Source organism: Python bivittatus, unplaced genomic scaffold (assembly GCF_059951505.1).
Source record: "Python bivittatus isolate LINGU-HERP-01145 unplaced genomic scaffold, Pbiv_v1 ctg000430_np1212, whole genome shotgun sequence".
Taxonomy (NCBI): domain Eukaryota; kingdom Metazoa; phylum Chordata; class Lepidosauria; order Squamata; family Pythonidae; genus Python; species Python bivittatus.
Window position 1 is genome coordinate 5,130,334 of NW_028277071.1, and position 13,161 is coordinate 5,143,494.

Below are 13,161 nucleotides of genomic sequence, written 5' to 3' on the forward strand. Positions count from 1 at the left end.
TCCATTTAGCAATCCCAGATTTGGTCCTGTTTCCCTTGCCTGGGCAGGAGAAGGCTCCAGACTTGCCCTTTTGCCTTCAATGGAGATGTTGTCTCCAGAAATATCACTCCAAGATGGCTTCATGGAGAACAGTGGTCACCTTCTACTTCAGGGCTGTTTCCATTGGTGGGAAAATAGTTCCCTTGTCATATTGTCATGAGAAATCAGGGCCTTCCAATTACATTCTAAAATGAAAATATCTTAGAAACGTGTAGTGAACGTTTGGTCTATGACACTAAAACAAAATAAATAAAACCCTCCTGTTGTTAAAGACTTTCCAAAGGCTAAGGCTCAAGAAAAACTCAGAAACTTTTTTCTAGAGCAAACTTCTCCAACCTGGTGCTTTGCAGATGTTCTAGCACTGCAAAACTGCAAGCAATTGTCTTCCCAAGAACAATCTGGTAGGTTTGGAAGCAACATAATTACAGAGTGTCAGAAGCTATTCAAGGCATTCCCTACTCAGTTCAATGAAGGTGTGTATGTATTTGCTTTTTGCCATCAACTTTCCTTTGTAAGTTATTTTTTCAAATAGATCTACCATATCTGATCTATATTTTAAGCTTTCAAAATGCTCTGAGAGATGTCTGTTTCTCTTTGCCACCACCTAGTGGCTATCCTTATTTTTGCAACCTAGAAGTTCTATCTAAAGAAAATATTTTCAAACCAACATTAATGGCTAAAATCATTTCTTGGATCTAGCTATGTCATTTCTGTTTCCAGGTTTAGACTGGACTGAATACAAAGGAAAAACAATCAGCTAAAATGTGATTAAACTCATTCCTGGATAATAAATAAACATATGGAAGATGACATGATTCAGAAGTCAAACCCATCATTATCTTTGAATAATGATAAAGATCTCTCAAATGGTAGCGGAGCACTAAATAAAGCACGGTCAGTCACAATATCTTTTAGCTCTATTGTGGATATGAACATTTTCCTGTCCAGCTCAAACTCTACTTTGTCTCTTGGCTCTCTGGAAAATACAGGACTTTTCTCCAATTCAAGTTCCATTCCAGACTGTCCAGATGGGAATTGCTGATATGTACTTTCCTCCTCCATTGATAAATTGAAACTTTTTTTCATTATGTTTCCTTATTCCTCTTTCTTTTTCTGTTACAGATTTATATTAGCTGGTCCTAATGGTGATGTGATAGTTAAGGTCTAATCCCTGGCTTCAAGAATAGCACAATATGAAGTTCCGTAGGAAGGTCTCCTGTGTTACGGGACCTCAGCTTTGGAATGTCTTTTCCATGGAGATCAGGGCAGCATTGTTTTCACCCACAGGTTTGGGCCATGTCATCTCAAGAGTCTCTGTGTATTTTCTGTAGCTTTGTTACAACGATTATGTTGTGTTTTAATTTGATTTATTATTTATTTTACTTGATGACCCTGTTTGATCTTGTTGATCTTGATTTTATAGATTACTGTCTGCCACAGGATCTTCTGTGTGAAAAGTGGACTATAAATATCCTAAATAAATAAATAAATAAATAAAGCTCTTTTCTGTGACCTGCAGAAACTTCATCAGATGGATGAGTGTCTAAACCTGGGTAGGTTTTAAACTGGGATAAGGTGGGGAAGGTGGGGGAAATAAGTTGGTTATGCAGATGCAAATTACATGTGACAAATGTTATGAGTACCTGATCGATTAACAACTGTAAGTGTTAAACTCCATTGTGTTTGTTGAGCCTTTTGGAGATAGCCTGAAACTTTTCATACTTGTATATGTGAGTTCTGCAATCACTTGCTCAATTGTTTTGTTAAAGTCATGTTTCTTCCAACATGGACACTTTGAAATCTGCAATAGAGTCCTGGGAGGTTGAAATACCCTGATATTACTTTGACCTTGTTTGGGGTACTGATGTCAAACTTACATCCATTAATTCCTTTCTTCAAAATTTATCCCATTTGTCCTATGTAGAATCCTGAGATAAATGCTCTTAATTCCAGTACATGATTTAGTACATTTATCAAAGTAAGTATCATACTCCCCAGTATATAGTTATCAAGATCAGTCTCTGTCCTGTTTGAATATAACCCTACCCATATGAAAATTGTGAGACTTCTCCTGGTCCACAGTAGAATTAGAAGCCTTGGAAGTAGCGATTCAAGGACATATCTCTTCAATCAGTAAGTTTATGCAAGAAGTAAGGAAGCACTTGAAGGAAAGAGAAGAAGAGGATGACCAGCAGCAAGGTGGATAGATTGTTACAGTGGCAACGGGAGTGCCATTGGAAGAGCTGAAAAACCAGGTTAGGGACTGATCATCATGAAGAAAATCCATCTATGTGGTCGCTAAGAGTTGGCAATGACTTGATAGCATGTAATCGATCAATCAAAGGAAGCAATCAAGAAGAATTCCAGCAAGTATCAGCTGTAAATGGAGATGCTCCTGTATTTATAATAGCAGTAAGATTCAATTCCTGTGTTTCTTTCTGCTGCTATGTAGTACAATGTGCTAAGGCCTCACATTTTGGGCAACAGGAATAGCTGCTCCTGGGCCTTGTTTCTGTAATGTACTAGTCAGCAATCAAGCTGTTTCTTCTGCTCTTGCCAGTCCTAGTCATCACAGAAATACAGTCCTGACTGTGGTGGATGTTTGATTCCACGTGGAAAGGCTGAAGCTTTATAGCAGTGTTTCTCAACTTTGGCAACTTTAAGATATGTAGACTTCAACTCCCAGAATTCCCCAGCCAGCATGATAATATTGAGATCATCTTCTTACTCTTTTGGAATGGTCAAGGGAATACTGGTTCCAGGACTGGTGTCTCCTGATACGCTCATATAACACAGCTGTTCCGTCACCCGCATTGGCTCCCAGTAGGCTGCCAGATCCACCACCTATGGCATAGGACCAGGCTATTTGTGGGACTGCCTGTCCCCCATTGTTTCATTGCCCACCCCACCCAGTATAACCTTGCTATTACAGGTCTATCTTCATTGCTGTCACAATACCACTTCCCCAGTAAAGTTTATATTGGTTTACTTTCACACAATTGCCAGCCTCCAAAAATTCTACTAATATAGTACTCCCAACATAATTATTTCTCTCTCAACATTTTCTTTTCCTTTGTTCAAAGCAACCTGCGTCAACAAGGCAATGGTTAAAATATTGGATTAAGACTGGGGAATTCAAGGCTCAATTCTCTGCTGGGTTAGGGTTAGAGAATTGGTTGTAATGTTAACACAGCAGTCTTAGCTCATGAGACGGAGGAGGGGCAGGGTAAAAATGGAATAAAAGTCTACTCATCTTTGTCCATTTATCTCCCTAACCAAGGAATCACGAATGGTCTTCTTCCATCTATGATGGAAGAAAAGCATGGAAATACATTCAGTATTCCTATCAGTTGTATCAGTTGAAACCTTTTTTATGTCTTATAATTGCCATCCCCTTCTTTGCTTTAAAGTTAACCCTGGTTGTCACACTACAAAAATCAATAAAGCCAGTGGACTTTCTACAGGTCAAGCCTCCTACATAAAAAGCACCTTCCTTTGTGTTCTTAGCTAAAGACAGTCCCGAGGGAGGGAGTTAATATTCTGAAGAATTCAAAAGAGAATTAAAGAAGTCCCTGTAGAATAGATTCAGAGTCTTCTATATTAGACTTGGAGCTTCAGGCAGATGATGACTTGAAGGGAGAAGAAAAGATAGCCCATTTTGCATCTTCAGGCATTGGCTGAGAATTATCAAGCAGTTAGATGATGCAGGTTGGATTGAACTGAGTTAGCCCCCATATAATGGAGTTTTAAAACAGTCTGCTAGATATACTATATCAAAGTAATTTAGCAAAATAGGTTTTTTGACAAGGGACATCTTTTGCATGGTTAAGATTGATGGAGTCTCCAGTTCAGGAACAGGGCATGGTAGAACATTTTCCAGAGAGCTGTTATTAACATAAGGAAATATTTACCCATTTGAAGCTCTAGAGACAAGGCAATATGAGAAATTGCTTTATCCTTCTAACTCCCAGAGAATGGCAAGCAAAGCTCAGTATGTAACATCCAAGATCTTCACTTGTAACATTCTAGCCACTTCTGGTTTGGGTGTGTGTAGGTGTGTGCGTGAAAAAGTCTTTCTTTGTTTGCAAAGAATGTCTGCGGAGAAGCAGGAAGGTAAGATCATATTTTGTAATCTGGAATGCAGGCTGGCAGCATAAGGAAACGTCACCAGTTATTTGCAGGTATTTTTTTTGGCTGGCAATATTAGATCTGCCCTAGTTTTCACTAGAATCAAAATTGTTACTATATCAAACGTATTCAAATTTCAATTAAAACTCAGTAGAAAGTCTAATTTGGCAGGAGATGCCCATTTAAATTTCTCCTTCTCCTTCTCCTTCTCCTTCCCTCCTCCTCCTCCTCCTCTGCCTCCTGCCTCCTGCCTTCTGCCTTCTACCTTCTCTTTCATTTTTTGCCTTTTAAAACTCTCTTGATCTACCTGTTCTTGATTGCAAATGAGAGAACAGCTTTCTGTACCTTGCTTCTATCAGATGTGTTGGAGTTCAACACCCCTTGAAAGAAAGAGACCTGGTAGAACAGAGGAGAAGGAGATCCACATTAGATCAGCACCCAAAGAGGTCAAGGAGAGCCATCCAAACTTTCTGCCTAGTGCCATTGTATGGCATCACAATTTATTAGAACAACCTTAGTTTACACTATGGTTTATTGATATATGAGGCTCTTCTCCCTTCCTTTGACTGTTTTTAATTTTTTCTATAATCTAATTTCTCTTGTTCAAAATAAATGACTACTATGAATGAGGTTTTGTAACCAACCAGATACTGTATGTCTTTGGGTCATAAATGATGAGGGATGAGTTATCAAGCACTTGGCCCACTTGGCTCCTGCATTTTGCACAGAATGCAATTTATGAAAATCATGGATTTTTTAAAATAGTTCCTGAAGAAATGGGAAAATTCCTTTTAAAATAAAGGAAAGGAAAAAAGACAGCCTGCATATTAAGGTAGGGGCAAATTATCATAGAAGGATTCAGGCATCACATATTTCTCCCAGCTTCTAGTAGTCTATATGACCTAAAAGAAGACATCCCTTTAAGATCTTTTATTGAAAACTATCCTTGAAAAAAGATGTCATCTCCCCTTTTCTGTATGTGGAGGGTGGGGAAAGAAATGCAAGCCATTTCTTGTTTGCACACTTGCCCAGATAACACTTAGTTTGCTCTAAGATAGTGACCAAGAAGGATGCATTTTGTTCTGAGGTTTCAAGATACTTTCATGCCTTTTTTTTTTAACTAACAAAGAAAACAGCCAACCCACAAATCAGGTTTCTACAAAAGTGGTTCCAGTCTAGCTGTCAAATCCTTTGGTCATAGCCATTTTCTTCCATTCAATCCAATGGTCTGCTTGAACTAACAGCAAAGCCAGGAATCCTTATATTGTGTCTCTGGCTATAGAGTTTTCCTAGCCCTTCATTACTTCATGTTAATTAAAGCTCGTTTTAGATAGGCTTTGCTCCTCCAAATATTCTTGAGGGAGGTGAGAGCTGTCACCAAGAAATGTCAGAAGTACTGAGAAGGGAACATTAGAAGTGATATATTAAGAGAGAATCTCACTAACAATTGGATTTTTTGTCCAGGCAGAAGCCCATGATGGAGGGTGACAACTTCACTGCTGTCTCAGAATTTGTCTTAGCAGGACTGACTAATCACCGTAAAACCCAGATTTTGCTTTTTGTGGTCATCCTCATTATCTATCTATTTACTCTTTTGGGAAACGTTGTGATCATCGTGCTGGTGAAGACTGACTCCAGGCTTCACACACCCATGTACTTCTTCTTGACTCAACTCTCAGGTCTGGAGATTTGTTATGTCTCCAACATTGTGCCCCAGATGTTGGTTCACCTCTTGTCTGGAAATGGAACCATTTCCTTCATACACTGCACAACTCAAATGTACATTGGCTTGTCCTTAGGTAGTACTGAAGGACTTCTTTTGGGGGTCATGGCCTACGATCGCTATTTGGCCATCTGTCATCCTTTTTTTTATACTGTTACCATGGACAAGTGGCGGAGGGTGCAACTCACCATAGTTTCATGGGCTGGTGGCTTCCTCCTCTCCATGATGAATGTGGGCTGTACCCTACGCCTCCCCTTCTGTGGCCCTAATCGCATGAACAATTTCTTCTGTGAGCTGCCCATGCTGTTGAAACTTGCATGTGCTGATACCTATGCTACTGAGACCATAATTTTTGGAGCAGGTGTTCTGATCCTGTTGGTTCCCCTGTCAGCTATTCTGACCTCCTATGGGCTCATTCTATCTACTGTACTACAGATGCAGTCAGCTGCCGGTCGAAGCAAGGCCTTCTCCACATGCGCTTCCCACTTGGCGGTGGTCGCCCTGTTCTATGGCACGGTCATCTATATCTATATGAGACCTCAGTCAAGAACAACTCCAGACAGCGACAAGAAAATTGCTGTCTTTTACATTATAGTCACGCCTCTGCTCAACCCTATTATCTATACCCTGAGAAACAAGGATGTTCATGGAGCATTGGCCAAGATGCTAAATAAACAACACTAAAAAGACAACCACTGGTGTCCTCATGGGATTTCCTTAGTTTAGAGGTTACCTTGGCCAATCCTGAATTGAACATCATGTTTTGGGTAGACAGGAGTGACCAAAGGTTCCCACAGTATTGACACACCCTCAGAAAATCTGGGGGTTATTCACCATCTCTCAGCTTTCTCTTCATTATGGGGAAACCATCTTGTAGGCCCATCCTCAGCACTTTGGGAAGGATGGGACAAAGAGACTGACAATGTTATGTATTAGTGTTGGGTAGAGTGATACTGGTTTTCCCCCCTACTGGTTCGTATTCACTTTGATAGGAGAATATTTGTTTTAAAAATTGTTTTTAAGAGTCAAACATTGTAGAAAAGTCTTGTCAGTAGAGTATGGTGTTCTTGCATTTATTTATTTACAGGGTAGCCAAGAAATGTGTATGAATGCCCCCAAATTAAAATCTCAAAAGGACATTATGAGGGAACCACTCATGATTTGTGTAAACTGTCATTTATATGTTCTGTTATTTCTAAGTTCGAAGTTCTGTCCTTGAGAAAGTGTTGGGGAATATCTCCCCGCTTCTGGAAAAATTCAGACAAATCATGCACCCAGTTTGCTTTCCTAGCCACTTGATGGAGAATTCTGAAAGGAATGTGTACATCTACACCTGATTAGTTCTCTAATTTGAACAACCCTAATGGTTCAAGGAGAAATTGGGTTGGTTCCACATTTACTTTAAGAGAGATACTGTAATGATGGCACCAAGTTAATTGAGTCCTCCTTACTTTCTATATGATCTGATCTATCCCATTTCCTTTTTCTCAGTATACAACCTTCAATCTAATCTGACATCTCAATGAGTTTCCATATCTATAATATTAGTTTCACAGCTAGCTAGATGTATCTCTTCTGAGTGGAACTTCTCCATCCAGCCTTTTTTTTTTTCCCATCCACAACTTCTTTTACTCCATTATTCAACCAAACAGCCATTTTCATTACTTTCCATGTGGGCAACTTTGCATACTTTGTACCAATTTTTTTACTCTTGTCCAACAGCTTTCATGTCCTTTTTCCTTATCTCCACCTCTATTCATTCTGTTGAGAGATAATTTGTCTTTCATACTAGACTTGCACTTTCTCTTCCTAAGCCATTCTACTTCCAGTCTAATTTCTTTCACATATTTTATTTTTTTTCAAGATCCACTCTTGACACCACCAAATAAGGTTCACATTCAGCCCCTCTCATCACCCTCAGAACCTTTGCTAATTTTCTTATTTTTTTAGCATAAACTCTCAAATCAGTCATATTTTCAGACTGATTTTATTACCATGTGGGCACATGAATACCCCTATACATAACCCACTTATTTGAAAGTTTCATGGGAAAGAGATTCTAAATCTCTTTTTAGAAATTATTCTGCTGCCAAGAATATAAGAGGTCCAAATCTGGCGTTTTAAAATGCAGCACACCATATCACACTATATTATTTTTTCCTAGATTAGCCTGTCAGTTGTCCACGAGAATAAAAGAAAGAGCAAAACATTTATAACAATCTATGGAAAATTACCAAAAGGTGGGGGGGGGGGCAATTTCCATGGAGTTCCATAGAGACAATCTACTTATTACCTTACAGAATCATCTGAACATAGTAAACAAGAGAATAGTGTGTGGCTCTTTTCCTCTCATGCACTGAGTAGTCACTAAGTGAAGTCATGTAATATTCTGCTCAACACCCCAAGGAGATTTACATTTTTGTGTATAGACAGAAGACAAGATAGATCAGGAACTAAAGGTTCATGAAGATCAAGTATCCTTCAAGTTGAGCTCAGCTCTTGCTGACTTGATAATTCCATGCACACAGTTTTCATGGCAGTACTACAGAAGAGATTTACCACTATCTTTTTCCAGTCTGTAGGTTAGACTGGAAGCCTCAGACTAACCTGCAGTCCCACTCCCATTAGGGTACTGGGGGACCTGGATCAGGTGGCCTTTTAAAAAAAAAAAAAAAAAGAACATGGGCGACAATTTCTGAAAAACTTCCCCAAATAGAATAATTCAACATCGTTCCCTGGGAATCCAAGTAACATCCACCTACCTATTGGCACCTTATATGAAACTGGTAGAATGAAGCACAATTCCCTGATAGCTGCTGGACACCTAGGAGAAGCACACAGGTAAATTTCACTTTTCTTATTTTTACCAGTTTATGGATGAGGGATCAGCTAAGTGGCCAAAGGCCTTGCCTGACCTAAAAAAAACTTAAAAAATAGCCAGCTATTAATTAGATGGAGGATCACTCAGAAATCCTAGGGCTAAAGATTACAATGGGCAGTTGATGACACCTCTCGGAAGAAGACAATGATAAATATAAACAAATCCTGTATTATTTCAAAGATAACTAGGTATGACTTGAAGGTTTTATTTTTTCATGCATGAAGAAGATTGCTGCTTCTTAAAGAACATATGTATCTATTTATTCAAAGAACTGCAATATACCATGAAAGATTCCTGATCCAATTAGTGTGAACACAGATGTATTTTGAAAGACAATATGAAGGTAGCTTCTTCCTGATTTCTTTTGGAAAGGCTAAGAAGATTGTCCGTATCAGCAGTTTTTCCTTCTCCATTTATCTATGCATCTCAGAGATCATCACCCATAGAATTGCCCTGGAAATGTATATCCTATAATCACCTATAGTTTCTCATCTTTGAACTCTTTAGAGAGAAAAGCCAAGCTCTCCTGATTTTATTTTACAGCAATCATGAGATGTTAAATTAGGAATTAAAGCAAACCTCTAAGAAATCCTTATTCTATAGCCCCTGAAATAGAATATAGTGCAGTGATTCAATGAAAGTCTAGAGGAAAACAAAGTACAATGTATCAAGATAAAAATATGGCATGATTTCATAAGGTGAGTCAAATGCTCAGAAGATTCTGAGAGTTGTGAAGTGACTGATAATGGAGTGCAAGTTCAAACCTTTCCATGTTCCCAGGAAGGTTTCAGTGAAGATGATACAGATTACATCATTAACCTAAGGAAAGAGAACACTTTACACTAATGCTCTGGCACATACATTAGTTGTGGGAAAATGCTATTGTGAGAAATAGTCTACCACTTCCCTCCTTCCTTTCCTCCTGCTCCATTTTTGTCACTCTGGTTCAGACATGGATATACTCCTCGTAACCCAAAGGCTAGTTCTGAATTCCCCTTGGTAAAATATTGTCAGCTTGGGAACAAATGTTACCTAAGCCATACCTTCATGTAAGTTTGATTATGTATATACCAAGATGGTATATTATTTGCCTAATGCAGTCCAATCTCATTAACTACTGAGAAATGCATTGAAAAGGTGTTGTACTACAGGAAGGGATTAGTATTGCTGATGGCAAACATATGAGCAGGACTTGCAAGATGATGCATTAAAAATCAAGAATGTCTGAACTGAGATTTTACTGGAATAGAGTGGTCATACTGCCCTTCCCCCTTTCTTTTGTCAGTGTCTCTTAATGTCTCTGTTTTGTAGACATGATATAAAGATGGAAATTGAGAATTTCACCTCTGAATCAATGCTCATCCTTGTGGGACTCACCAACCATCGAAAGGAACAGATCCTGCTCTTTGGGGTCTTCCTCACAATCTACTTGCTTACAATCTTCGGTAACCTGATGATCATCGTATTGGTGCAGATTGACACCCAACTTCACACTCCTATGTACTTTTTTCTCAGCCATCTGGCAGCCATGGAGATTGTGTATGTCACTAGCAGTTCACCTCAGTTATTAACTCATCTCATGGCTGGAAATGGAGTGATTTCCTTAACGCAATGCATGTTACAGGGTTACATTGCTTTGAGCACAGGATGTACGGAATGTCTGCTGTTGGGTGTCATGGCTTATGATTGCTACTTGGCCATCTGCAAGCCCCTGAGATATGCTTCTGCCATGGACAGGAAGCACCGACACCTGCTTGCCACCTCCTGCTGGATCACAGGTTCCCTCTACTCACTGTTAAGTGTTGTTAGCATCCTTTATCATCCCTTCTGTGGTCCCAGTTACATTAACCATTTCATATGTGAACTGCAATTTGTGCTGAAATTTTCATGTGGTGATATAAAACTGACCAAAGCCATACTAAATGCTGTAGCAGCATTTCTTGTTATGATGCCCCTTTCAGTTATCTTATATTCCTACGGTCGCATCCTATATTCAGTTACTCAAATGCAGTCAGCTGCGGGGTGGCGTAAGGCTTTCTCCACCTGCAGTTCCCACTTTGTTGTGGTCACCTTGTTCTATGGCTCCGTCATCTCTATCTACATTATTCCCCAGTCGACCTCAGATCCTGATCAGGACAAACAAATTGCTGTCTTGTATGTTGTGGTCACTCCCCTGCTTAACCCCATCATTTATACCTTGAGAAATAAAGATGTCCATAGGGCTATGAGTAAGGTGATGAAAGGAATTGGCCTCATAGACTGACCATGAACATCCTAACATTTTTGAAATTATCTGCATTTACATAAGGACTGCTGCAGGCTGATTCTCATTATTGCACCAAAATTATTTCAAGTGGTGACTTTTGGAGATGTTAATAATGGGCTGGAATGAAATTAAATATTTCATCCAATATTGATCAAAACAATGCCCTGAGAAAAATTAAGAGAATCTCAATAGGATTGAACTGGTCTCTTGATTTCCTAATGGTTGCTGATCTCTTCATTGAGAAACCCTTACTGGGGGCAAAGAGTACCATAACTTCAAATACAACTACACAGAATCTAGCTTTCCATAAGTTGTAATAATAATAGTAATACTTCAATGCCATTGCCATGCTAACTAATCAGTAGAATACCACTCATATACTGTAATAGAATTATGTATAATTGATTATAAGAATAATAATCACAGTTGTTAAAATGTATGCCTTAAATTAATCAGAAATTCGGTATCAGTGAGGAGGAGGGGAGGGAGTTATTTTGTTGCAACCAAAGTCCAACCAAATAAAACCTTTAATCGTATCAGCAATAACATTAAAATTATTTATTAAATGAGATATCCTTGAAATCTAGCTGTACTTCACTTCAAATTTTATTTATGGTCATAGACCAAAATTCATGTAACAAATCATATCCAACAAAATGAATGGGTAAAATGCAAAGCTAATTGCCTCCTAAGATAATTTAGCAGACTTTAATCATACCCTAAGTTTCCTTACAGTGATCATAATTGCACAATCATTTTACTGCTCATTTGGAGGTTTCTAGGGATTTATCAGCTAACAAGAAAATGCATTCTCTTTCATGGAACAGCTGGAGCAATTTATAAGTAGGGGTGATCTTAAGTCAGAATCCCATGAACCATACAATGGGCATTTCAGCAAAAAGTGTGAGATTCATTCAGTGATACCCTCTATGGAGGGACAGATTGGATCCTGGAAAGGAACATTGTTATACCTTCCTTCCAGAACCCTTAATGGTAAACCATTAAGCCTAGCCAGAGTAAGTGGTCTTCTGTGATGTACAGAGCAACTGTTATATGAATGCTTGATTGTTGCTTATGTGTCATCACATAGATAGATGTTCTCCATGACAATCTATCCCTAACCTGGTCCTTCAGGTCTTTCAAACACCACTGTGACAGATTTACAAAGGTGGCCTAAATGTTAACTCACATTCTACACAAGAGGAAATTTTAATCTGGTTCCTCTAAGGTTTGTGCCCACTGATGTTCTGAAATGGAGATCTCCCTCGGTTTAAGAAGAGTTTTTACTGAAAAGGATTGTGACAGACCATTGTGGGGCAAAGGGATTGGGGCAGGCAGGTTGACATATTAAGGCAATGGGATATGATATTGGAACATTGAGTTCTTCTGCAAAAAATACTACAATCTGCTGGGATGGGAACACTGAGATGGAAGGATGGTCTGAACTTCTCCAACATAATCCTCTATTTAATGCAGTTCATGGAAGTGGAAAACATAGAAAACCTATCTCCTCGCATCTCCAGATCTTTGTCCCTAGTGGGCACAATCACCAGAGAAGGTAGCAGTACACAGTACAAAAATTGCATAGGATTATTGAAACAAAGCAACGTGAATACAGTTGTCCCTTTAATATAGCTTTCAGTTCCAGCACAACTAATTTAGGACACAGATTGCTGATCAACACAATTTTCCCAACTAATATAAGCAGTCAAGTTATATGAACTAATTTTGACTTTCCAAAAGCTGTCTTGTAGCTCCTTGGTGTTATTTTTTTTCCCCCTAGCATGGAAAAGATAGTAAAAGAAGTAGTGGAATGGAATGGAATGGAATGGAATGGAATGGAATGGAATAGAATAGAATAGAATAGAATAGAATAGACTAGAATAGAATAGAATAGAATAGAATAGAATAGAATAGAATAGAATAGAATAGAATAGAATAGAATAGAATAGAATAGAATAACCATTACGTACTAGCATTCCCTTAAAACACCTGTCCCAACTTACACAAAACTACTCTTTTACATCTTAAGAGTGCTGGACTCTGACCAACTGATTTACATCAATCTTATAATGAAATAATGTTACAATTTAGAAGACAATTCAAGGAGGGCTCTAGCTGTTC

The 13,161-nt window shown here is 38.7% G+C and overlaps 2 protein-coding genes across 2 annotated transcripts; both read left to right on the forward strand.

Annotated features, from left to right (window-relative positions):
- The first annotated feature begins 4,274 nt into the window (after positions 1-4,274).
- On the forward strand, positions 4,275-6,574 carry LOC103054605 (olfactory receptor 2D3-like). The gene is made up of 2 exons (XM_007437716.4): positions 4,275-4,324; positions 5,632-6,574. The coding sequence occupies exon 2, from the start codon at positions 5,642-5,644 to the stop codon at positions 6,572-6,574; it is 933 nt and encodes a 310-aa protein (XP_007437778.4). The 5' UTR covers positions 4,275-4,324; positions 5,632-5,641.
- Positions 6,575-10,095: 3,521 nt separating this feature from the next.
- Positions 10,096-11,034, forward strand: LOC103054834 (olfactory receptor 2C1-like). The gene has a single exon (XM_007437717.2). The coding sequence runs from the start codon at positions 10,096-10,098 to the stop codon at positions 11,032-11,034; it is 939 nt and encodes a 312-aa protein (XP_007437779.2).
- Positions 11,035-13,161: the final 2,127 nt, after the last annotated feature.

Excerpts from the sequence above, each read along its gene's own strand:
- LOC103054605 (XM_007437716.4), top strand. The coding sequence starts at position 5,642 with ATGATGGAGGGTGACAACTTCACTGCTGTCTCAGAATTTGTCTTAGCA.
- LOC103054834 (XM_007437717.2), top strand. The coding sequence starts at position 10,096 with ATGGAAATTGAGAATTTCACCTCTGAATCAATGCTCATCCTTGTGGGA.